The sequence below is a fragment of the Thermobia domestica genome, chromosome 14, assembly GCF_964235325.1.
Source record: "Thermobia domestica chromosome 14, izTheDome1.hap1.1, whole genome shotgun sequence".
Lineage (NCBI taxonomy): Eukaryota > Metazoa > Arthropoda > Insecta > Zygentoma > Lepismatidae > Thermobia > Thermobia domestica.
The window spans coordinates 133488315-133516307 of record NC_137467.1 but is presented as its reverse complement, the minus strand read 5'-3'; the positions used below and the strand labels follow the sequence as shown (position 1 = coordinate 133516307).

Genomic DNA, 27993 nt, shown 5'->3' with positions numbered 1-27993 from the left:
GTAATGAGGGTCGGATGGCCTTGTGGCCGGTATGGTCCTCTTGTGGAGTGGGTTAAGGGAAAAGAAAAAAAAAGAAAGCGTCGCGCTGGTGCGGAAATTCTCGTAGCGTGTCTGTCTGACGGTCGGAACGATCAGTTAAGCTCAGGTTCTCGCACAGTGTGGAAGCAGAGCTGCTTTTCTCTACTAACCCGGGTCACGCATCGATGTTGAGTAGTTCCCGTCGTAATAGCACAAACATGTTCGCCGGGACGGACTCCTCTGTACTTACCACGGACGATGAAGCAATCGGTCTACTGAAAAGAAGACGCACAAATAGGTGTTTGTTTGGTAGACCAGATCCTGCAGAAACGTTTGCCATGGTTAAAGAGGAACTTCAAAAGCAAGAGGACAATTTTTGGCGAAGATATATCATAGTTGGTGAACTGTTAGGACACGACAGCACTGAATCAGCGCAAACCGTGAGTTCATTACTTGAAAGATTTGGACTGGATTCACGAAAAGAGACCGTTTCTGATAGCTCTTCGTCAAATGTCAGGTGTCCGTCTAGTAGAAGGCAATCCAGATTACGAACAGGTCCATACAGGCAGCTTCTTATTACAGGTAAGATATTTTCTATTAATCATTCTCACTATTGTATTAAAATATTCTTGCATTAAGATAGTGTGGATTGTTGTCACTGTTTAATTGAAGACGCTGTAAAAAAAAAAATAGTGTAAGTACCAAACACAAAAGTTACTGTAACAATAGAGATAGTAAATTGTGCCCACGCGTCACAAAATAGAAAATACTATTGCTTAGAAATACAACCCAGCATACAACGAAATGAGGCAATGTATGAAAATCTAGCTAAGGCATAAACATATTAAAAAATAAAATAAGTGAAACAATTTCAAGGTGGCACTTACATTGTTTTCTACAGCGAGTTATTGCTTTTTTTATTCTTAATTAATTTGTCATATGAGGTCCATGGTAAATCAGTCAACTTTGAACAAGAGTCACGAATTCACATTGGGACTTGCGATGCTCTTTAGTACAAAGAAATATCAACCTAGGGATTTCAGTTTCGAGATACTTTTTCTACGAATTGTTAAGATTGCCTAGCTCGTTTATCAAAATCCTCTATTTTATTCAGACCAATGGAGAGTTACATGATAATTTACATTGCATATATATATAGACACAGTAGGACACTGTACACAATACTGACACTCTTTGAACACCTCTAGATGATACGTATTCACCCCTTGTAGATACTTGTGTTCTCCAAGTATATCCCAGATGTATGTGCAAAATGTGCAAAATGTATGTAATCACCTTGTTTTCGAACTGCCGAGAAGAAGTGTTTTAAATATGTGACACTAGATATTGTTTTCGGAGAATGAATGTTTTTGGACACGCGAAGCACACTTTATGAACACACACTTGATATATTTGCCCCTCAACATCTGTACTAAAGATGTTTAAATGCTGTTTTGTTTTTTACACATTTGACTTGGAATACTACCATAAACTAACATGGGAAGAGCGTTTCTAAATTCTATATTTCCCACACACATAGCATAAAGCAAGCGAACTAGATTACTTTTCACCTTATCAACTATCCTTTTAGCTTCTGCGTAAATAAATGAGATGTTTTGAATCAATAAAAAAAAAAGTGCAAAGTAAAATTATCTAATGAAATATGTAAATGAATCACATAAAGAACTGCTGTATTAAATATCAACAAATAATAATAGAACGAAAAAGTAATATTTGTTACTCTTCCAATTTCAACGAGTATCGCAATGCAACCTAGAAAGTAGGCCTATTTAGTTACCTACAATACATTTCTTAAAATACACTTAGGGTTTTAATTTTGTTTTGACGAACTTCGTATAGGATAGGCTTACAAAGCCATACTAAAAATAAATAAATACAGGAATTGTATACAACAGAAGTAAGTACACTAACTAGCGTCCTTAAAATTATGGGAATAATTTTCTCTGTTGATTCGTATATCCCAATATTCGTGTACTTTATTCGATCAATAATTCAAGTAATTTATCCTTTATCCAAATAATTATTCGAATTTTAAAAGTGTTAGTCAGTACTGTCTGCCCGACTGTTACAGAATATATCTTGTTAAAATTTCAGAAAATTTGTATAGCAAACATCTACTGAAAGAAATCTGATTTGTTCTGTTATGTAACATTTTTAAAATTTTACTTTAATACAAAAAAAAAAAAAAAAAAAAAAACATTTGAGACATCAATTTTCTTCTTTTAGAAACTATTATTTATCGTCTGAAGGGTTTACTAATTAATTAATTAATTTATTTATTTTGAGTGTGTATATTAAACAAAATTGCAGCGAAACAAAACTATTTCTACCATATTCTGTGTTAGTAATGGTCTCATTAAGTATTTATATTATGATGGTGCTGTCAGAATGAAATAAAGTGGGTCTTGTAGCTAAGTGGTAGACTATTCACCACTGATGCAAGGAGTCTCTGGTTCGAATACTGCTTGCACTAACTGCGCTTTGGGCGTGGGTTTTCTCGTGAGTCTCCCGTTTTCTCCGACTTTGTTCATTCATTATCACTGTTTCCTTAGCCTCGGTGGCTAGTGGTCGGACGTTAAACTAAACTTAAAAATAAAGTAAGAACATAAAGCTAAAGAGCGTAATAATTTTCATTAATATAATGTTCGTAAGATTTTAGCCCTAATAGATCATGGTTATCTTTGTAGGCCTGTCTGAAATGAAATGTATTTTCAGTTTTATGTCTCAAGGTTATAGGTCTATATACCGTATGGGCTAAGGGAGACGGATGATTGACGAAAATCAATTAGAATATGAAGAGAATTTATGAAATGAAAGTGTGGGAGGAAACGGAATAACTACAAGAAAACCCATGGTAACGATGTTGTTCATCACTGTAGGCCTGTGAAATACAATTTGTAATTGAGGTGTTATAGGCCTAATACTTGGAAGAAAAAAAATCGTTGCTATGGAAAATTTTTTTAACGGTTTCTCAAATGAGTAATTGTAAAAATAAAATTTATTATCGGAAACCTTCAATCTCTACTACTACTGCTACTATATTATTATTATTATTATTATTATTATTATTATTATTATTATTATTATTATTATTATTATTATTATTATTATTATTTCCAAATACGCCCCTTTCTTTGGATTGAAATATGTCAAAGGATTTTAAAAAAAAAAAGTCCTCCAAAAAATTTCCCACAGTCTTTCGCTCGCTGTTACTCTGCACGTTAAATATTTTATATTCAAAAAAATGATATATGCGTACTAAATAATACAACACACACACAAAACGTGAGAATTATTTCCAGTTCGATGTTGAAAATATTAATCTATTCTTAGAATTTAACAGCTGTATTCTGCTAATACATTTGTATGTTTTTAGTGTTATGTTTATAGATAAATTATGTAGTTAAATGTTATAACAAGTGTTATGACTTGGATAAAATACGGGAAAGTTTGTGTTTAATTTTGCTGAATATCTTCCAGGCGTGCACTCATAATTTTTTTGTCGGGAGGGGTCCAGGCTTTGAGGGAAGGCTCCAATACTATGTAATATTGAACGTCTATGTAATATTAAACGGGTACTATTCTGCACCCGAAGAGACGATATGTAATGAAAAATAATTCCACCTATAATTCAGAAAAAAAAAATTATAGAACTAGGTTGTTCTTAAAAGAGAAAAAGTACAGATGAAGTGTAAGATCAAATTTTCATGCTACATCAATCATTTCCCTGTTAAATAAGTATAGTTTTATTAAGAAAAGTGTACAAATATAGGCTATATTGAGTTAGAAAGTTTTAGGGAGAGGAATCCTGACCCTGTGGATTCGCCCGTGGGTGCGCCTTTAGTACTTACCATCTTGTCCAAATTCTCGAATATTTTTCTACTTAGCAAATGCAAATCTATTTGAATGATTATATGCTTTAACACAAAGGATTGTTCGTTATATCTATGTAATTGGAAAATTTTAAGGTTTCGCGTTTCTTGATATTACGTTTCACGAAGACCTTTTGCTGGTCCTCAGCTAAATATATGTGGTCAACACATCGTGTCCTATTGCTGTTGTTTCTGCTTTCTTGTTGCTAGATTAATGTAAAATCATCATCATCATCTTAGGTATTCTGCCATTATTGGCAGGCCACTTCAAGCAAACTGAGAAACTTTATTCACCGCGGTCTTCAGCTAACCTCTTCGTCTTCACGTAGGAATTTTATGACGTAATATCATCCATCAAGCGGAGATTGTCACCCTTTCCCTCTTTTTCCTGTCACTAAAGCTTCTAGCTCATACCTCACGATATAGTTTCTTCTCAGCTAATGTCCCAACCAATATTACATCTAAATGGATATTTTTATCTCCTACTGCCTCTGATGATAGGCTACTTTTTGATTCGATTTCCGTTCCAGCCAACTTACTCTCTCCATTATTCAAGAGAACATGGTGAGTTAGTGTGGTAGATGCTTTTTTCTGTTATTTGAGGTCATTCATTCGATTCCCGTTCCAGTAAGTTTGTAGGAGACACACATCGTGCCGGTAGATTTTCTCCTCCCATGGGTACTCCTGTTTTCTTCAACATTCTCATTCTACCAATTATGCGATCATCACTCACTTGCCTTAATAATCAGTCTCCCTTAGCCTAAAGGGCATAATCATGGTTCGTTAAATTGAATGTTTTCTATTCTTCTCCACACACACATTTCAAAAGTCTCTACTCTTAATATAAGAAGCTTCCGAATTTCTTCACTCCCAGAATTACACACTTCAGATAGCGCTATAGCAATTTCAAAGACAAAAACTACTATTATGCATTTGATTGATTTGGGTTTAACATTCCTTTCTGAGAACTAAGACGTATGCGCAGGTATATATACTAGTAGTACCTTTTCCTTCAGTTGATTTTCAAATACACTTTCAGAGGCAAAATATATTATAAAATTAATTCCAAAACAGGCGTTATGGTTAATGAAAAATAAGCGTAATAATAATAATAATAATAATAATAATAATAATAATAATAATAATAATAATAATAATAATAATAATAAAGGAGTATCGCTATTATGAGAGAAGGATTTTCCTTTATCTATTTAAATTAGGTAAATTATAAAACAGTTGACCTAATTAGTTGAAAGCTATAGCTGTGTCTTCCAATTGTCAAAGGATAGTCCTAAATAGAGATGGTCGTTTGACAATTAGAGCTCAACCTCACTTATCTTCATCAAAGCTCGTGATTAGAGACGAAGCTTGGGGCTGAGTCGTCTCGAATGTGCGAGGAAAGTTGTATGTCGTCTCTTAAACTGTGCCATGAAAGTTGAGTCTCGTCTCGAAAATGTGGAATGAAAGTTTGGTCTCGTTTCAAAACTTATATCTATTTCTATTGGAAAAGATCTATCTCGTCTCATGGGGAACACTAGGGTTTATATGTGCTCACTAATCTCAGTGAGCCTGCACCGTCTCTAGTTCGAGCCCTCTAACCTCAATGGTGCTCGTGACTCATTAGCTTAATTGGACTCGGGTTCGTTACCCTCAATAGGACTCCCACTCCTTCGAGTTCGCGCTCAGTGAACTCATTGGAGCAGAGACTCGAGTTCTGTCTCGCGCTCAAATATTGAGTTTTCAAGCCCCAGTTATGACACGAGTTATGACATTTCTGGTCCTGAATGTTGTTGGACGAAACGACCTGAAATCAGAAAACGAATTTGGTATGTAGGCCTACGTATCACAAATTGAGAAGTAATCATCTTGAAACAACCTGTATGTGCGTTACCAGCTTCGAGACGACTGTTTTACTTACACTGTCTTGCGAAATATTTATGGCCTGGTGTTTGTCTCTGTGAGTTCGCGTGCTCCATTGTTCCAAGTGTTCCCAAAATGGCGACCTCATTAAAAAACTAACCTAGATAACACTGGATGAACGATAAGTGTTTCTCTTCAGATAAAGCGGTTTATTTAAGCATATAAACTCTAATCCGAGTATCAAGGACGAATGGATTTTGATGGCAGTATGCCAAGGGCTTATTCCCCGCTTGTCTGTGATCTCTATTCTCTTCGTTGCGGACTCAATTTGCAGCCGTCAGATTCAATTCATAGCTTCAGTTATTCGATAGTTTTTCTTCTTCTTCTTCTTCTTTCTTACCGTCTTCTTTCTCTCAGCGTAAATTGGTTAAGACCTTTTTACATTTCTTTTCCACAGTCTTGTAGCATACTATAACTATTGCAATCTGTTCTCGTTCGGTGAAGCCAGTAGGCCGTTAGGCTTTCTGAGAAGGCCCCCATTCCAAGAATTGGTGAAGATGAAAATTATACAGGGAATAGAAGCGTTGAGGTTATAAAGGCACTCTGACGCTGATGGTCAGAGCATTAAAACAAACTTTAAAAAAAAAAGAAAAAAAAAGTAATTTCTGTTTGGTTTTCAGGTAGAAATATCAAAAATTGAATAGCATATAATATAGTAGAACTCTATGTTATTAAATACCCAAAGATGGATTTTTTTTTTTTCAAATTATGAGTGAGCGAGTAAATTCCAGAAGTATTAGTGCATTACAGATGTAAGTAGCGGCAGCTTTTGAGAGAAGTATCCTATTGGTAAAAATTTAAATTTTTATAAGTATAAGCCAAGGGAAAAAAGTTTGGCTAATGTATTTTTTTTTTTTTTTGTTGTGTACAGCTTTCTGAATCTGTGTGAAGCTCTTTTTGCCTTAGCTTGTAGTCAGTCATCTGAATCAGTGGCGGGCCTAGAAGGTAAAAACTGGGGGCGGGGCAACCAGACCCCAGACTATGATAGGTATATAATGAGTTCACTATAAACTTTCAAAAATATATAGCTTTAATTATTTCTGTCATTTAAAAATCTAGGGGACTGGGCTAGGATTCCCTGGGTCTGGGCTACATCCGCCACTGATCTCAGCTCGCGCCAAGTTGATTTAACAATGGACAAACACCGTGTAGTCGGTTTTGTCAGTGTTCTCCCGTTTTATTCCCCTTTCTTCAGTCTACCCTTTCCTCATTATCATTATCATCGTCTCCTGTAACCTCGATGCATAGTCGTTAATTAAAAAAATGTTAGTCCCAGGGGAAAGGTGGGCTTTTAATACAAAAAAAAAAAAAGGTGAAAGTAGTAGTGCGAAAATATCCCTAATTCGTGTTGAGCACAAGCGAAGATATCCTCCCCAAAATTGTCACTGTTTCTAGAGATGAAACTAAAATTTTTAGTGATGTGACTTCCTTCAGAAGCCGCCACTGGATGAAAATAATGTAAACTTTCATGATTATGCTTTTAGGCTAAAGGAGATGGATAATTAAGACAAGTGAATGATGATGGAAGAGTTGGTAGAATGAGGATGTAGAAGGAAACAAGTACCCCGAGAAAATCTACGGACACGGTATTGTCCACCGCAGACTTACTGGTCAGAGATCGAGCCAGAGACCCCACCCACCAAAGGGAAGAAAGTTCTACCACTGAGGCCACTAGATGTAAGAAACAAGTTTGTGGCTAACTCAATACTATTCGATGGTTGTACCTACTAATTTTCCCACATAAATTCAAACTATCCTAAAGAAGTACGGAAAGTCAATAACATTAGATCTCAATTCCTACAGTAGAATACTTCTTCATACTTGCAGCGTAAGCACATACCTGCTAAAGGCATTTGTAGAACGTAAGATTGCGCAAAAGACAACAGCAGACATAATTTTTATGACGAGACTAGGTTCGTCGAATAGAAAGGAAACTTTTTGAGACGAGACATCACTATTCGGTTAACAAAACCGTTGGTTCGGCCCCAGGCCATTTTGTTTAATCCCACTAGTTTTGCGTTGTTCAAATGTACTTTAAGAGCCTTAAGGACATAATCACAGGACATTAATAATTCCATTTAATGAGAACAACAGTTCTACAATACGCTTTAAGTATGTATTTACGTACGGTAATTCCGTAACAACCCCCTTGTGTACATGGTAGTTGATATGTGATTAGGCAATAGCCTGTGTGGATGCGCTTCAGATGAGTGTATTTCTGAGATCGCTCCTTGGGTGAGAGTACATACATTTTGAAACTTGCATTGACCTTTGAATTCACATTTTATGAAACTTTGAAAGTACATAAATGTTCATGTTACGAAATATTTACATGAAATAAAATTAAATATTTCAGTTTCACGCCCCACTGTTGTACAATTTAGGCTGATGGAGACGATGATTAAAGCAAGGGAATGATTATGAAAAAAAAAATCGGTGAAATGAGAAAGTGGGAGTAAACAAGAGTATCTCGGAAAACCCACGGACACGGTGTTGTCCACCACAAGCTTACTTCGCCGGGGATCGAACCAGGGACCCTTTGAACTTCTGTTTCTTCAACGGACAAATGTTTTACGTTATTATTATTATTAATTTTGTAGCAAATAAATGTACACATATCAAAAAGTACATAAAAAATTACCAGTGTGTACCTTAATGTGCGTCATTTCACTACATAGACCTACAGAGAGTTTATACACATCATAGTATTGCGTTTAGTAGTGAAAGTCCTTCTTTCCCGCTTCTTTCTTTCTTACTGTCCTAGATAATTCTTAACTATCCGAAGAAAGAAGATGTATTTATGAAGGCCATATGTATGTCTTAAGTTCTTTCCGTTTGACGTCATTTCATATGACCTAAATACATGTATAGCTCTTTAACCTTATGTGGTACTCTCAAAAGATCTGCTATACTCTCTTTCGGACCTACGTATCCAGTAAGTTTCCATTAAGGAGTAGTAGTCAGCACCATAATCAACCCCTCTTCCGCCCTTATTTGTCACTATAATGCTACACTACGCATACATCATCATCATCATCATTATAGGTATACTGCCATTATTGGCAGTTCACTTGCAGCAACTGAGAAGCTTCCATGCTCCACGGTCTTCAGCTAATCTCTTGTCTTCACACAAGGGCGACCATGTTGTGGTTTCCAGAGGGGGGCAAGTATAAGAGACATTTCAAATATAGTTGCAAATTTTGCTGTAGCTATTCTAGAAATTCTATTGGGTTTTCGATCTTCCGAAGTATAATTTCCTCTTGGGGGACAAGCGCCCCCTCTTGCCCCCTCTGATGGGCGCCCTTGTCTTCACATATTATTTTTCCGTTCTGATATTGTTCATTAATTGTAATCTCCTTCGTCTCCTCCCTCTCTTTCCTGTCACTATACCCTCTTGCACGTCCCTCATGATACAGTTCCTTCTTAACCCGTTTCTCTTCCTCTTCTAAATAATATCTAAAACTGTTCTCTTATCCCCTACCAGTGCTAACACCCTCTCATTCGTTTGCCGCTCGACCTAGTTAATTCACCCCATTTTTCACCACACCCACATTTCGAAACCCTCTAGTCGTTTTTCATTATGTTTGCGTAATATCCATGTTTTTGTCCCATACAGTACAACACTCGACAGGAAGTATTTTTAATTTTTTAATTCTTTATTCCAGGTCTTACAGAACAGTCTTTTCTTCCCCCTAAAGACTTCCTTCGCCATTCGTATCCTTGCTTTTATTTCACGCTCGCACTTTATATCTAAAAAAAACTACGCACACACAAAATGTTAAATCTTATTCTCTATTAGCATCTTAGTACGGGAAAATAATGTACAGATATTTTCAACTTTTCCATTATATTTGTAATACATGTAAGAAATATCTTAAGCGTTTAAGAAATATCTTTGAAACTACTGCTGATATATTATCCATTAATAACTAAGTTTTTTTTAAAAAAAAAAAAAAAAAAAAAGCTGTGCTGTATTTTCTTACTAATGAGTGAAACTGGTCTAAACTCCTGGCGCAACAACCCTTAGTGGTCCAAGGGCTACCAGCCAGCTTGTGGCATGCATGCGTTTGGATGATGTGTGATCAGCACATCAAATTTCCTCACCGTGAATGCCTGTCTAGATCAGAGTTCACTACTTCTTTCAAGAAACTGCCCAATTGTTCTCACAACGTTGGGTGGACGCCACAATGCTAGAGCTTTGTCGTAAAACTGATATCAATTAGTATTTTATAGCTAATTTCTGTACCTTTGATATAGACAGAAGGGCGAACAGGTGCCTTCAGAAAGAAGCTAAAATAACACATAGAATCAAGCTAAAAATGATTAAATTTATAGCTAAGATATGACAATAAACCAAGTAGAGAATTTCATAAATTTACTGTACTCAGCTGAAGCATACTGTAATATTTATCCTGGCATTTTAACAATACATACTTTCACGGTTAGAGTATTTACAGAACGCTTTGTTCATCTTATTCTTGCAGTAATGTTGCATATATATTGGTGTACTGTTGATATAATACATTATATGTAAAAAAAAAAAAAAAAAAAAAGTACAGATTTCTAGCCAACAATACCCCCATACAAATAGACTGCACATTGTAATTAGCTCTATGAAGGCGAAATATCCGAAATCGTGATTTACCGTTACACTGTGGCATGTAAACGAAAAGATTAACTACAAGTAATGTGCAGTAACATTATGATGTGGAAATGTAAATAAGCAGGCCTATATTAAATTAACAAACCATGCTTTATTTGTTTTCATTCATATTTTTTATATAAAAAAGTTTTGATTGTAGAAGTACTATCGCTTCTGGCTAAAATAATAACCATTAGCTAAATTACATTTCTATGTTAACATTCTTAAGATTTATCCATTAAAATGGTTGAACTGGCAACACTGCGTGCAAGTTGACCGGATTCGATTCCCAGAAGGAGCTCATGTGATCGAATTTCACGTTAAGTTGCAACCCCATGTTTCCTACCCAGTGCTGAAGAAAAATGATAAAAAATCTTAACAACAAAATGTAGCTATTTTAAAAGCGCACTGATTTTACGTTGTAAGAGTCTGTCCGTTATATCTTTGTGAAATTGTAAAAAAAAATATTAACTTTGAAATTAACCCAAGCTATATTTCCCGCTTTTGAAGGTCTGATGCGAAAGCAGTTTTGGCAACACTGTTGTGGTGTGGGTGCATCTAATACACACTTCCCGTTTAGGTACTAAAATACAACAGCCCGCGAAAAATCTCCTCCTCGCTTTTGAAGGTCACGAAATGATGCTATGCACTTCCTGAAAGATGTAGGCCAAGCCAAGCACTTCCATCCATGCAAGCATCAACAAACAACCGCGCACACTTGGTCCTCTTCATTCCTCTCGCATTACCTCCCCAGCTGTGCATTTCTTCTCCTAAAATCCATTCGTTACGTAACATAACCACATCGTGTCGCAATCCACTTTTACAAATAATAATAATAAAAAAAAAAAATACACATTTGAAAAAAGCTATTCTCTTCCTTCAAATTCCATCTTTAACGTCTGTAATATGTGAAGTTTGAAGCTATACTTACTAGTTATTCAAGTTTATGTTGTGCATGTCTATTACATCGATGAAATTTATTAACTCTCCTCCCTGGTCTAGTGGCTAGCGCGTGCACCCTTAATGCTCCTGGTCCAGAGTTCGATTCCTGGCGGGAAAGCATTGAAATGTAAACGAATTTCAGTGGTTCGGATTTCAGTGGTTCGCAGTAATCTCTAATAGCCACATCACAACTCTTAAAGATTAAAAGAAAACATGCACCATGGCAAAAATTTCTGTAATCACAAATAATACATATATGTCCTCTATCAGCTAGAAACATTTCATTGAAATCGGAGCCGGACAATTGGGTGATGTCCCTTGTTAGGTACTAACCTTTACGAACCTTCTTAATTTGACTGTTGCCTATCTATGGTCAACATAATTGGCCGAAATACAGAGCATAGTGTTAGTATAGTGCAAAATAAATCTAAGACAATTGTAAGTTTAAAAAAAAAAAAAAAAGGCTATTTAGACAATCCATTATCTTAGACTTAACAAAATGTAGCTATTGAAGGTTTCTTCCTATGTTTTAGTAATTTTTCTCGAACATGAGACTATGATTAGCAGTACCGTACTTTTTTTTTAATCTGCCTACGTAGAAACTAAAACTAAAAACAAACAAACATTCATCGTTACGTAAGAAAATTCGTTATAACGTTTTTATGATCACGTGGTGGCATGGGGAAAGGAGGCAAAAAGAAATGAAAATTCAAAATAGAACCTCGATGTAGAGAAAAAGAAAAAAAAAGTTTGTAGGCGGCAAGAAATTGTTGATGTGTTTTTTTTTCTTCTTTTCTTTCTTGGTAACGAGTTGAAACTTGCAAAATGACCCTCCCCGTCTTGTTACCTCGTAACGTACATTATATTACATACTCTTCGAGTCCTCAACTGCTGTCAGTCAAACTTTATTTACTACTTGGCGCTGTGACCAAATAAATACCAGGGTCGCCTGTAGAGAACCGTTCGACCAATCAGAATCTGCTTTCGCGTCCTTGGCGTTTTCCCGCCTTATTTTTTTTCCTCTTCGGCGAAAGAGATTTCGTCTTGATTCATTCCGGCTGGAGTGCGTAAACGTGGTAGCACATACAACCTTGCACAGGAGCACGCGAGCTGGAGAGGGGGATTGATGATCGTGCCAAATGGCGGGAAATACACCGTTGATTTATTCAGGATTGCCAGGTGTTTTTCATAATCTTTCTGTTTGGTATGGTTACGCAGAATATATTGGGCTACTATAAATATTATTCCTTCTGCCAAAAGCTGGCTTCTTCATATTTGAGAAGCTACGAATGCCTGTATGTCAGAGAAACATTAAGTAATATATCCAAGTAAATATGTATGTAATGAAGGCATAGTGATGTGATTCTTCCCACTGGTGTAGTGACTCGTGTGCCTTTGGTGTATATGTTGTCCCAGGTTCGTTTCCCAGTGGGGGAGCGTTACAGTGAGACTACAATAGGTGCACGTCTCATAAAGACACCTTAAATTTAAATAAAGAAATATATAAGCGTAATTATGCAGTTTATAATAGCATATTCCTCCGCTTTTGTGACTTAATTTTCAGTACTATTTGTGCGTTTTTCTACCCCTGTCGGCTTAGTGATCCTGGTAGCTACGTTGGATTACTAGGCCAGAAACTTCATAAATAGGCCTATACTATTGTTGCATTAATATATCAAGATAAAAGATATTAAGTTGCTGATGAGACCAATATTCCAAAAAGGGGAATTGTATACTGTTAAGGGAAATCGCATGTTTTAACATTTTTTTTTTAAATATTTATACATATTTTGGGGGCATTACGGCTGTCATGTACTAGGGATGATGTCCCTTGGCGAGCACAGTATCCGGGGAAAGGGGGAAGGAAGGAAGCGGTCGTGGATCTATATGTTAAGTACCATCCCGCATTTCCCTGGTGAGAATGAAGAAAAACAATGAAAAACCTTACACAGGAGGGCTGGCCGAAAATAGCTGTCACTCCTTCTCGACCGAGTGCCACGAAATATCTTGAAAGATGATATACAGTAAATTCTGCTAAAGTTGGTCACTTTATTAAGTTGATTAGCAGTTTAATGTGGCCACGAATATGATAGATGTAGCTGTGTGCAACCAAAAGTGAAAACCGAACAGGTTTGGAAGAAAACCGAAACCGATTTCGGTGAAAAACTGAACCGGTTTTGTAGAAAACCGAAATGTCGGTTTTCGGATTTTGGTTTTTCTAGAAACCGGTTTTGAACATCCCTAATACTTATTGGATAAATTTCTAAATACCGCTCCAAGGCTTATATAATCTGAAATTATATAAAGGCACAACAATGGGAAAAGGAAGTGAAAGGATATCGGCTAAGAACTAGGCCTATATTTTTAAAGTACCATTTCGGCATTTGCTTGGTAGTACTGTATAAAACTCCTAGAAAAAACAGATTCAAACCTGAGACCTTCCGATCGAGAGACAAGAACGCTAACCACTATTCTGTGCTTGCTCTTAGTTGCGAAGGCCATTTCACTAATGTTCTAAACCAGAGTCAATTACTTCTCAATTCAGTTAGCTTTTTGGTACACGGAACGATGCCAACTCGTGCCAAGTGGGGTTTATGGTGGACAGACATTGTATGGATGGGCTTTCATGTAGTTTCTCGTTTTTTCCCCTCTTTTCTTCACTCCACCATTATCATTCACCTCGTCATCACCATTTTCCTTAACCTCCGAGAACAATAGTGAGATATTAAATTCGAAAAATAATTAGCTTTCAATACTGTATTAATACAGACGATGCTGAAGAGGGGGTGTTAAATAAAATAGAATAAAATGAACTCTCCTTCCTCAATTCTTAAATTATTATGGAAAGAAACATATTTTATATGAACGTGGCAACCCTGTGTGCTTTCAAGGAAATCTCCGAATTAATGGGTGAAAGGAATGGGGAAGTATCTGCGTCTCATTTCTTTCCCTGCCCGCTCTGGTGACGACGTGCAGACTCCCAAGAAGGAACAGATGGGGTGTGAGAGGGACAAACTTGTTTTATGGCACGTATCCAGTTTCTTTGGCGGGAAGATTCCAGTCCACTACACGTAGTAAGATGGAATCTTGTCGTTCTGTTGCCGGAAGTTCTATAGAGAAAGTTGAAGAATGCTTAAAGAAAACTTAACGTATTGATACATTGTTTGGTACCCAATTCCCTAGCACTAAAGTTTATGGAAAGGCAGAACACTTTCCGTTGGTTAATGTGTGGATAGCCTCTTCACTCCTATTACGTGGAATATTTTCAACTAATTGATGTGTGGTCAGCTCTCCACTTCCGTTACCTAGAATACCTCCAGCTGGATGGTTAATCACCTCAATTCCCATTATTTAACTCACTTTTTACTGATTGATGTGTGGTCAGCACATCGACTTCTATAAGTTCTAACTTTTTCAGTTGCTTGAGGTTTGGTCAACTCGCATATTTGGAACATATTCAACTGGTTGATGTATGGTCACCCGTCGACTCCGATTACTTAGAACACTTTCAACTGATTGATGCATAATCAAAACCACGACTTCCATTACTTGGAACACTTTCAACTGGTTGATGTATAACCAGACCCACGATTTCCATTACTTAGAACACTTTCAACTGGTTAATGTATAACAAACCAACTACTTCCATTACTTAGAACACTTTCAACTGGTTAATGTATAACAAACCAACGACTTCCATTACTTAGAACAATTTCAACTTGTTGATTTATGGTCAGCGCCTCAACTCTCATTATTTAGAACACGTTCAGCTGGTTGGTGTGTGGTCAGCACCTCAATTCTCACTAACGTTATTTCTTATTTTCTAATATAGGAGATCTCTCAAGTAGTTTCCAATTGTCTTAAGATGAACGAAAATCTAAAATTATGTGGTCTCACGGAGAATCGACCCCGAAACTACGCACATCAAAGTCGCATGCGTTAACCATAGTGTTGCGCGTGATCACTTGTCTATTCGAAAAAGACATGAACGTAATCGTTCGTTTAACGTCGTGCAATTATTTTCTGTTATCTATAGGAACTAACGATGAGCTCCAGTCAAGATTAAATCCGAGACATAATTTTCAATTACAATTCTCCCAATATAATATTTGCATCACACAACTCCATCCCATGGTGGGACCTTATGGAGTTCACTTAAGTAATGAATTAGGGTATAATTAAATTCATCTCTGGGAGAACCTTCATTTTCTATAAAGTAAGAAGGACCAAATGTGAAGATATATTTTGTTGGGGGAGAGGGTCGGCCCACTCCTGAATGAGCGGATGGCATGAGTCATTCATTGGTTTTGGTAGTGCAAGTACTACATGTATCAGTCCAGCCCTAACCACATAACTGAGATTTTAGCTCTCTCTGATAAGAGTTGCACAGAAGGTGAGATGAGACGGGAAATACTGTTTGCTTGTCTCGTTAAATTTTCTAGAAATCTCGTCTTGCTCATCTAGACTAATTGTCATGTTTCTTGGCTTGATTTTTTTAAAATGTACTTTTTATGTCACTTCTGATAACATTTTCGAGACAAGGCAAAAAAAAAAAAAAAAAAAACTCGTTCTTGTGAGCAACATTACCCCTGACATCCAGTATTCCCAAATCATGGATGGAACTTACCAGATCATGGTCATACCGAGGGATTGAGTCAGACCAAAAAGGAGATGTGGGCTTGTCATAATATTTCCGTGTCCACACTGGACGTGTCGATGGAGATGTCCTTTGGTCCATTGCACTAGTGGCTTTATTACCTTTCTTTGAAGGAGTTTTGGAGTACAGTACTGGGTAAGTCTAGCATATTATTATTCAGCTACCTACGTGTGGTGGTACTTTTAAATAAAGCGCTAGCCTATAAAGGGGGAACCTGACCAGTCCATCTCGAGCAAAGATCTCACTCCATAATATCATATATCTTGCATGGTTGGGTCTTGATCGAACCACAAACTCTAAACGAACGCTCTACTATAATTCACCGTGATGACTTTTATTTGTTTAGAATTTTGCAATCTCTTCCAACACCGAAATTATAATCACACACTCTCTCACCGGGATCAAACTTATTTCTCACGTGAAAGACGAGACTGTTAACATATAACCATGAATGAGCTCTTTCTTAAGGAATTGTTTATGACGTGTAACTTCTGCGAGTAGTTATGATGTATTACTGTAGTAACTTATCTTCAGTTATGAACATATAGAATTAAGCTTCGACCCAAAAAATAATTCCTTTTTGTACGACATAAAGTGGTGGATTTAAATCGTCTTGTGACCTTGTATTACTTTTAGTAGTAATGCAATTTAAATACTAATGAATTTTTAAAAGTTGACCAATTTCGCTTTTTACCTACTTTCTTCATAAGCCGTGGTATCTAAAAAGCGAGCGAATGTGTGCTAGTGATAGCATTCTTGCTGCACACTTGGTAGGCTTCGAGTTCGAATCCGAAGACCAGCCTTCCTGACTGAAGTTTTCCAGTGTTTTTCTCATTTCTGTTAGGATAATGCTGGGATGGTACCTATCAATATAGCCCTAGTCGATTCCCTTTATTTTCTTTATCATTGTTATTATGTTGTAGTTTGTTAGTAATTCTGCGGAAAATCTCTTTGCAAGCTATATTTGAAAATTAGTTAAATAATAATAAACACAACAAACGGTCGAACAAGCAAATTTATTCCTTCACTGTTCAATGTTACCCTAATCTATAGGCAACCCTTTGCACTTTTAAACTTGTTTGGTTGCATAAAACCAGGAACTAGAACGGGGATTTACCTTGGACCTCATGAGATCAGCTCATTTATTAGCTACGAGACACGTAGTGCACTTCCGCCTATAAGAACAGTTTTCAAGTTGGCTCACAAGAGGGCTTGAGTCCACTATCTCTCAAATACAAGACATACATTGTTTTAGTTTCCCTGTGCTATTTGTAATCCTGTTTGGGTAATTAACGCCGGAACGACTTCAACAAAAGTTTCCAACATATTTTAATAATTTCATAGTCCTCTATTAGTTCTAATGAATGGAGATAACCTTGTATACCGAAATAGAAATATTAATAAATAAAAGAAAAGAAACGGATGAAGTCAAACAAGAGGGGGGGGGGGAACAAGGAAATCTCGCTGTCCTTGTGTTGATAAACGCTGAAGCAGAAGAAGGGGAGGATAGGAGAAGCGGGAACTGCAAACCGAAACAGCTGAGCGTTGATGGACGCTAAACAAATGGAATGTGGTAGCAAGGTTACACTTGTCTGTTTAGGCGGATTACCTAATCGCTTGTCAAAGACAAACGGAATGCAAATGAGAATTGCGTGTTACTTTCTTCTTCATTTTCGTTTTGTACATTGGATTTTTTTGGCGGGAAACACAATACATTACAGGAGAGTACTGCTAATGGTGTCACAGGCTTTCATATACTGTAGAATTGGAGACCAGTTTGAAACTCCATCAAAAGGAGAAAGTCAAGGGGGCTTAACAGTACAGATAACAATTTCGTAATAGACACTTACTAAGGCTCATACGAACTCAGACTCACACTCGTTAGAACTCGGACGAGTCCTTATGAAATTTTCGTTAGCTTATTTTCCGTCTTATTAACCTCATCGGGCCCACACTTACTAACGGTTTAGGATAGTGTTGCTTACGAAACTCAGAAATTTACTGGCTCAGTGGTAGGGCGCTTACCTCTGGTATGTGGGATCCCGGTTTCGATCCCTACCCAAGTAAATTTGTGGCGGACAACAACGTGTCCGTGGATTTTCTCGGGTACTCCCGTTTCCTCCCACTTTCTTATTCCACCAATTTTTCTACTTGCTTTAAGATCTTCCCGTTTCCTTTAGGCTAACGGAAATAATCGTTGGACGTTAGACTGAAAGATTTCATTTCATTTTCCTTCTTTCCTTATGAAGAGGAAGAGAAACTGCTGTGGGGGGGGGGGGCATTGGATAAGAAGGAACTGTATCATGAGGGACGTTTTAGAGGGTATGATAGCAGAAAAGAGGAGGAGGGGGAGAAGGAAACTACAATTGATGGACGATATTAAAACAGAAGGATCGTACGTGAAAACGAAGAAGTTGGCGGCAAATGACCTGCCAATAATGACAGAATACCTATGATGATGATGATGATGATGATGATGATCTTAGCACGTAGTTAGTCCCTCACTCGCGAACATTGTTTTCTTTTACACAGTGGAGCTCCTTCGTGGCTAGTCGGTTAGCGTACATGCCTTTGGAGTGGGAAACCCGGATTCGATTCCTGGCCGGAGCTCATGTGATTCGGATTCCACGTTAATCAGTAGGTCTATGTCTCATATAGCCTTGCTGCTGAATGGGACGGTAAACTCAAAATCAACTCAACTCAACTTTTTTTTTTTTTTTTTTGCAACTGACAGAATTGCAGGCGGCTATACATGTGCATGTACTTATTCAAAATGTATTGAAGCAAATTTTTTGGGGTTAAAATGTCGTGCGATGTCTGTGAATAGCCCTTAATTCTTATCTGACTGGTGAGTAATTCCAATTCTCTTTTTCTTTCTTTCCTTCATTCTTTCTTTCTCTCTTTGCCTCTCCATTTTCCACAAAACGCGTGTGGCAATGTGGAGAGGCACAGATGACTCAATGGACCGGAACGACGCATGCGAAGGAAACAATCACCGCCCGCATGCTTGGGTTTTCTCTTTTATAAAATAAATGTGTTTCAAAATGCCGACCAAACGCTTCTTCTCCCTGGCGGCTAAACAATTAAATTAACGCGGGTACCTTTTCTGAAGTAATTTGTCCAACACCTGTCAAGTTATTGGCCTAAATGTTAATATAATAGGGGCACATGCCGCGTGCGTGCGTGTAGATATTCTTTCATTCTGAATTTTTATTAATGTTAAGTTTTTTCAGTTTATTATACAATAAAAACATTACATTCTACGGCTTCTTTTAAGTTTTTTCTTCTTCTTTAAATCACTTCATTCAGATATTAATATACTATCATATGTATTTCATTGTTTGTTCCAGATACATTTTTAGAAAGTAGATAATAATAAGTTTATGTACTTCCAAGAGCACCGATCCTGGGGGAAGCGGGAACCCCGCTCCCACCCCAAAATTTAAGTACATAATAAATTAATTGAAGAAAAACTTGAAATGCATACATGCCTTGTTAGGCCCTTGTTCACAACCAAACATACAGTACATCTGAATGCCCCACAAAGTTACAGAGAAATCGGCGCGATTGTGTACTTCAATAATTATTTTGAATGCAAGAGTGTGAAATAATAATGAAAGGAAACATTATAAGCATTTGTTTTATTTATTTATTTATTACGGTCATTTTCAATAATTTCTGCTGAGATTAGGATTTAGGATTTCTGGGTCTTCAGCATCTAAGGCCATTTAGCCCTTCACGATTTGCGGGATGACGTTCCTCGGCGAGCATACAATCCGGGGAAAGGGAATGAAGAAAGGATTAAGGAAGGAATGAAGTGGCCTGGGACCTATAAGTGAGGTACCACACCGGTATTTGCCTGGTGTGAATGAGGAAAACCCAGGAAAACCTCATTCAAGGTGGCTGGCCTGAAAAAGCGTGGTACACTTTTTCGACCTAGTGACCCCACCAGGAATCGAACCAGGGACTTCTGCTGAGATTGTGTTTGATCGAATCCAATAGACGGCGGAGTCTTATTTATTCGAAACGTCAAACTCAGAACTTTTTCGGCTCAACACTTAAAATGTATTTTGCCGTGGATACGCATGTGTAGTCGCAACTGTTCTAAAGCTGCAACTTCGCGCACTGCTGAGAACATAGTATAGTGTAGTAATACGGTATATGTAGAAACCCTAGTAATTTGAAAAAGCCTATGTAAGATAGAGACGAAATTACAGTATTTATTTATAAAACAAATACATTTGCGGAGTAACAAAAGATTATTGACAAAAAAGTGATTGTAGCATCCTCAAGATGTTACCAAATAAGAATCACATTAATATGCTATATGGCGTTATACAGTACAAGTGCAAGCTTCAAATAAATTTTATGTAACAGTTTACTCCATTTCTTTTCAAAATACTGAGGCGAACATTCGTACCCAAGAGGAACGGGAATGGTGTATAACGAAAACTTCATAATGAGGAACTGTATAGTTTATACCGTTTACCAAATATTGTTAGGTTCATCAAGTCGAGGAGGCTCAGGTAGGCAGGTCATGTAGCCAGAATAAAATAAACTAGGAAGACTTAGGCGCAGACGGGAGGACAATATTAAGATGGATCTCGCAGAAATAGGAATAGAAAGTAGAAACTGGATCCAGTTGGGTAAGGATAGAAGTCAGTGGAGAGCTTTTGTGAACGCGGCATTGTATCTCCGGGTTCCATAGGCCATAGAGTTAGTTTACTCCATTTCAGATTGTTTCCATCTGGCTAACTCATAATACCAGCATTAATTTTCGCAATAATAAGAATAATTATCTAAATATTTAAAGATGACACCGTTCACAAAACGTTACTGTAGCATATCTTGGCAGAAAGAACCGGAAGCATGAATACGGAAGGAATGGAAAAAGAAGCTGACATGACGCGCTGAGAGCGATTTCATCCCAAGATAATCAAGCTTTACATTCCTCATTGGCAGAAAGAACCGGAAACATGAATACGGAAGGAATGGAAAAAGAAGCTGACATGACGCGCTGAGAGCGATTTCATCCCAAGATAATCAAGCTTTACATTCCTCATTGGCAGAAAGAACCGGAAACATGAATACGGAAGGAATGGAAAAAGAAGCTGACATGACGCGCTGAGAGCGATTTCATCCCAAGATAATCAAGCTTTACATTCCTCATTGGCAGAAAGAACCGGAAACATGAATACGGAAGGAATGGAAAAAGAAGCTGACATGACGCGCTGAGAGCGATTTCATCCCAAGATAATCAAGCTTTACATTCCTCATTGGCAGAAAGAACCGGAAACATGAATACGGAAGGAATGGAAAAAGAAGCTGACATGACGCGCTGAGAGCGATTTCATCCCCAGATAATCAAGCTTTACATTCCTCATTGAGCACTGCTACCAATACGGTAGGGCCACATTATGAAGGCACAGGCACGTAGCCAGGATTTCGTGAAGGAGGGGGGGTCCGTGACATGAAATACTGTGATCATCATACCAGGGGCTCGATCATTCTAAACTATTTTACTGGAACAATATTGGTTCATTTAGCCAGGATTTCGTAACGGGGGGGGAACGTAATATGAAATTCTGAAGGCTTGATCAATGTAAACAACTTTACTATCAACATATATTGGTTTGTTAGGACAATAAAATGAGGATATTTTGGTAAGCATTTTAATAGCAAACTACGAAGAAATCTCGAGTAATAAAAGAATAAAAACGTATTGAAAAAGATTTTACAATATTTACGTTCCTTTCTTTGTTCATTCAAATATAACAATTTTCCTTTCATTATGATCTTAACTATTATGAAAAGTACGTATTCACTATTATAAAAAGTACATACTCAATAATGTCTTGTAAAATATTTTACAATATCTGCTTTCCTTTTTCTGTTGAATCAAAAGCTAATAGAACTCCTTTTCCATATAAATTTTTGTTTTTATTATTCCGTCAACTACTGTTGGTTCCAAATGACAGGTTAAAGGAGCAGTAGAAAATTGTTTTTGAAATAACATGTTTGATTCTGCAAGGATGCGATGACGAAAAATTATGATAAAAAATGTCCACGCTAATACTCAACGGCACTATGCTTTCGGAAGCTTGAAATCTCCCTGACTAGTAGCAGAAATTCTGAGAATTCTGTAACTTTTCTAGAAATTTCAAATTCCCAGACTCTTCCAGGATATTTCGTTCACCTTGCCACCATGTATTGCAAGTAATACAAATCTCCTCGTAAGAAAGAGTAACCAAAAGCTTCCTGTAGTTTATTATTATTATTATTATTATTAACGCTGATCCTTCTTTTTCTCATTTCATTTTGTTTTATCCTTCCTTATTTTCAAAGTACGCACAAATGCTGACATTTGCAAAGTCTGTTCAAGGGTTTATTGTCAATAGAACTTTAGTGGAAAATTGTTGAATATCGATGGTAAAATTAAAATATTATATACAAACTTAGCGCTAAATATAATTGTCCACAACATTATTTAATATGAGTAGAGTTTTAATTAGGTTTTTTCTTTGTATATTTCAGACTTCTGGAGAAAAAAGAAGCAAGATAGTGGTTTACCAATCAAGGGACAACCCTCACCACAGTGAAATCTACGTAACTTTGTACATAATGTGTAAATTATTAATGTAGGTTCCAGATCCAAAAGACAGAAAAGAAGACGAATCACGCCTGGTACGTGAGAATTCAGGATGGAACTTGAAGACAGTGTTAAATTAATTACGCTTTTTTCTTCTGTGTACTGAATATTGTACGGGACTTATTGTCGTACATAAGGACTAAATAGTCACAACTAAAATTGTTATTTTTTTCCTTCTTAAAAAAGAACTGTTTTATCTTTTATTAGGAAAGCTAATATACCAAATAAGTTTTGTACAGGTAGAAAATGTTATTTTTTATTATAACTTACATATATATAATAATATATTGCACAAAGCACTTCAAAGTATTATTTTTTCACAGATCAATACTAAATCTTAGTGCAAGCTTTGTCTTTCCTCAAAGCATTGTACTATTATAATTTTTTCCTATTGAAAAGCAAACTCACTGCCTGGTAGTGTGTAAATATCTTCTTATCCTCCTGTCATTTTCTTTGAAAATTATCTGTGCTACAGATTAAATTAAATAACACACCAGTTAAATTATTTTACTAAAATGTTTCAATGCAAATACATTATAATTTGGATAGCAAAGTGCTAGATTAATATTTTTTGACTATTTATTTTCTTCTGTTTTGCTGTATCTATTTATACGTCTAGAAAAAAAATACTGTTTGTTTAGTATCATAATACAAAAAAATGTTTCATTAATTTTCACATTTTTGTACCTATTGAAAAAAAAGTAGTAATGAATCTTATACTACATGGTGGCTCAAAAGTAGGTATGCACCCCTGCATTGATCAAGTATAACATTCTAATTTATGAGTTTATTTGCTTCGGTTGTTCCAAGCTTAAGGTATAAGTAAAAAGACATTAAGAACAAATAATAAAGAAACTAAGTCTACCTGATGGATAACAACAAGAAATGGTATAAAATGTAATGAGCAGATCAGTATGGTACTGTATATTTACTTTTGGGACATTTTGTATATCTTTGTTCTTTGTTATGTGAATATATTCTACGTTTGGCTTACTAACATTGGTAAAATAACTTTTTTTTTTCATCGTTTACTCATGCATTCAGGATGAATATTCTATATTTTACTAATGGTGCAGTTCAGTGGTATTATGTACGAAAAGTCACAGAGTGTTACTTTTTTACTTATTATAATTGATTCCTTCTTACAAGTCATTACTTCTCGCCAAATTTGATCGTTACTAATTGTAAAGCTTATAGCGTAATTAAACTTACATGAAAAACCAAACATTGGTATCTACGAAGCGCATTCAGAAACTAACTTTCCCAAAGGTCTTGAACAGAAACAAAACACAATTGAATGGAAATATTTATTGTACCAGACACAGGATGTGTTTAGCTATTTTTTTGAACATGCCAGGAACTTACTCTCTCACGTACATGCAGTCGCTTCGCGCAACATACGGTTTCCTAGCTATTGGACGCCTGAGAAAGTTACTTTCTGCATGCGCCTCGTAATTCTATTATTATAACAATAAAAAGTATTGCAGGATAAACGTATCTCTGTATATCAAGTGTTGTATGTGTTAACAAAACAAAAAGAATTCAATGATTCGAAGTTATGTTAACCTTGCACTTTTTAAAATAAATTAAAAACAATAATATAAATATGATGTTTATATATGTATTATGAAATGGATTTGTGTGTAAGGCTAGGGAGTGCAATATGTGTCCTTTTAGTGTTTTGGAAGCAGCGAATGCCAATTGTTTAGTATAATTACATGTAAGACTATCCATGGCTTTGGATTGATTATTTTGATAAAAGAAACACTGACCAAAGCTTAAAACACACTTTATTTTAAATTATAATAACGGTTTCGGACATCTAACATCTTGTTTTATGTTAGATGTTAGATGTCCGAAACCGTTATTATAATTTAAAATAAAGTGTCTTTTAAGCTTTGGTCAGTGTTTCTTTTATCAAAATAATTACATGATATGTACTGAATGGTCCTTACTGCAGGATATGCGAATTGATTTAATATAGCTAGTTCCTAAGCGAAACAAAAACTTAAACATTTCTGCTTGATTTTTGTGTTATGTAACTATAAAGATAGCTTGAAGAAAAATTTTTGAAGTATTTAGAACATACTACAATAAATTGAATTAATACGTTATAAATTTATCATTATTACTTTTAAATTTCTCATCACTATATATAGGAAACCAACTGCTTACCTCAAATAATGATACCATAATATCCAAGTGGCATTATGTTACCTTATTTTGTTAGAATTCCATCATAGATTATATATATATTAGCTAGATGGATTTCTTACGCTTACTTAGGCTAGAAGAAGGTACGTGAATATAAAGAAGTTTTATGAACGGAGATGATACTACTTACGTAAAAAACCTAGTGCGTAAGAATTTACGCTGATATTCCTCAATATTGCTGTGAGTCAAAGAGGAATTGATATATCAAAATTATATATGTATTTTTTAAAATAACAGAAAGAAAGAAATCTACTCGAATAATTTTGTGTAAAAACTATCTTCATTTAATAAAGTTTGAAAAGATACTAACAATATATGGGGGCCAAGAGAAAAATATAGGACAAACTTTTATTTTTTTCAATTGTTTAAAACGCTGTAGAGTACCTATGCTATCTTAATTTTCAGTTCATTGATTTAGCCTATATGGAGTAGTTCTGTGTTTCCTTTGAAATGACCTGAAATTTTAATTATGTTTTTCGGTTATTTTTTTCTTCAAAGTTTATTTAAATGTTCCCTTGTATTTTTCAAAATGAATTTGCATTATAGGGTTACGTATTAATTAAACTTGATTGTTAAATATTAACATTTTGTATATAACAATTTAATTTTCTCAAAATAAGGAACATTTAAATAGATATAAAAAGAAATTAGAGAAATAAAACGATCAAAATTCCAGTTGATTTCAAGATAAACCACAAACATGTTTCCCGCTAAAGATCAAAGTTAGGGCAGGTATACAACATCATTAAGGCATGTGTAATTTTATGTATAGGTCTATTATAATATAATGATAAAGCATAAACCTATAACATTTGAGTTATAGGGTGTTTCATAAGATTGAGGTTTCCAACTAGTAATATATGTTTAGATTATCTCTAAAACTGCACTGGAATATATATATATATATATATATATATATATATATATATATATACCGAAGAATAATTTACAGACAATAGTTTTTTTTTTCTCAAATGCAAAACTACGTTACACCGATGGTAGATATATATGAATTATAGTCCTGTACAAGTACTTTCGAAGTTTACTTTTTAATCAACAATAATACAACTACCAGTGTAGAAATATATACCATTAGCTAGTTTTTAGCCTTGGTCAAATGTTTAGTTTATAGTATCAGGCTTCAACGATTTATAACATACAAGTGTAATAAGTAAAATGTCAAGTATATCTAATGCGTTTATAGTTAAGCACGAGGGAAAGAAAATGTTACGGTAATATACATATGTATAATTGTCCTGGATTTTTAAAAGCGCATTGCGAGAATTTAATAATACCAGTAGTAAAATTGATTATTGTGCCAACAATGTTTATCTTGCATTGCTTTACAAATTATGTTGTATGTTACCATTCTCGTATTACTTACGTAGAATTAACGAATTATAAATATGTTACCATGGAATTAACAAGAATCATTTATGGAAATTTTGACTGGTAATCATTAAAAGTGGTGTTCTTCCAGTAAACTGTTATTAGAATAATTTGAGTTTCAAAATTGTCAAAAGACTTCATTTTTAAATAAGTTTTTTATTATTTAATCTATTCCTGATAGCGAAGAAAATACTGTTTTGAAAGAATCATTTGCGAATTCTTGGCTTTACTTGTTTGTGTAATACTTTTGCTCTTGGTTTCATGTAGCAAATTCCAAGTTTGTGTCAGTTTAGGCATGCAAAATATATGACACATAAATCTTTTATCATTCTATTTGCAAGATAAATTTAATATTTATTGGTATTGATGGATGAAATTCTTCAATATTTCCTGTTCGGCCCTAAGGTCGAAAGTGTTAATTTGTGAAATCTTAGGAAGTCGTGTAGATATTTCATTGTTTCCTTTGCAGAAATCTAGTCTTTTGATCTCACTGAAAGTCATGTAATTTGTATATATAAATAAAAGAATGAATTATATATATATATGGAGAGAGAGAAAAGTTATTGTATCCTTTATATAGAGCTAAAATGCATTTGAAATGAATAAATATATCTGCATAAACATTAAGACTTCTTTTTTATTTATTATCCTTAAGTTTAAAACATAATGTTAGCTTTCACAATAAGAAAAGTTCCTATAATCATCAGTGAGTGCTACAAAATGAAATGAAATCTTTGAGTTTTACGTCCCACGCTTACGTCGGCTAGACTAAAGGGGACAGTAATGATGAGAAATGAATAAAATGGTGGAATTAAGAAAGTGGGAGGAAACGGAAGAACTCCGAGAAAACCCACGCACACGGTGGTTGTCCATTACAAAGCTCACTTGCTGCGAACTGGGATCGAACCAAGGACTCCATGCACCAGAGGTGAACACTCTACGACTGAGCCACCGCGGCTCCGTGAGCACTACAGGACGTTCCATAAGTTTGAATATATAGGAAAAAGAAACTTTTTAAAAATCAAAGCCACTTCTATGTATATAATGTGCTCTACATGACTCATTCGTTTGGAAACACATTTCGATGTATTTCCTCCACAGCTGAAAAACACGTATAAGCACATCTGGAGTTGTGCTTGCATTGGTGATGAATGTTTTGTTAAGATTTCTGATACACCATGTCCCGAAAGGTAATATCTATCTATCTATATATATATATATATATATATATATATATATCAGCGCTGTCCAACGTTTTCACCTTATCGGGCGCAACTGGCTCCTGTTTTCCGACGTGCGGGCGCCTTTCGAAAAAATACAAATCTACTATAGAAATAAGCTACTGCTACTAGTACAACAGCTACTACTTATTATTTATTTGTTATTAATATTATCATCATCACTATTATTATTATTTTGAAAATTGATACATACCTACTGAGAAGACGTTTGCTGCCAGTTGAAGGAAATTGGTGTGTAGCTGAAACATTCTGCTCTTATTGCGTCATCCAGGTGAGAGGGTGTCAGGGAGGTTCGGTACTTATTTTTGATCATGTTCATGGCAGAAAATGCGACTTCGCAAAGATAAGTTGAGCCAAAGTAGGAATAAATTTTTTTAGCAACACTGCTCAGAAGGGGGTATTTTACTCTGTCCGTTAGAATCCATATA

General features: G+C 35.6%; 1 protein-coding gene across 1 annotated transcript; it reads left to right on the top strand.

The window, feature by feature from the left end:
- LOC145670324 (uncharacterized) lies at positions 1-26951 on the top strand. Its single transcript, XM_081738846.1, has 2 exons — positions 1-600; positions 22607-26951. Exons 1-2 carry the CDS (start codon positions 204-206, stop codon positions 22669-22671), a joined length of 462 nt encoding a protein of 153 aa, XP_081594972.1. The 5' UTR covers positions 1-203; the 3' UTR covers positions 22672-26951.
- Positions 26952-27993: the final 1042 nt, after the last annotated feature.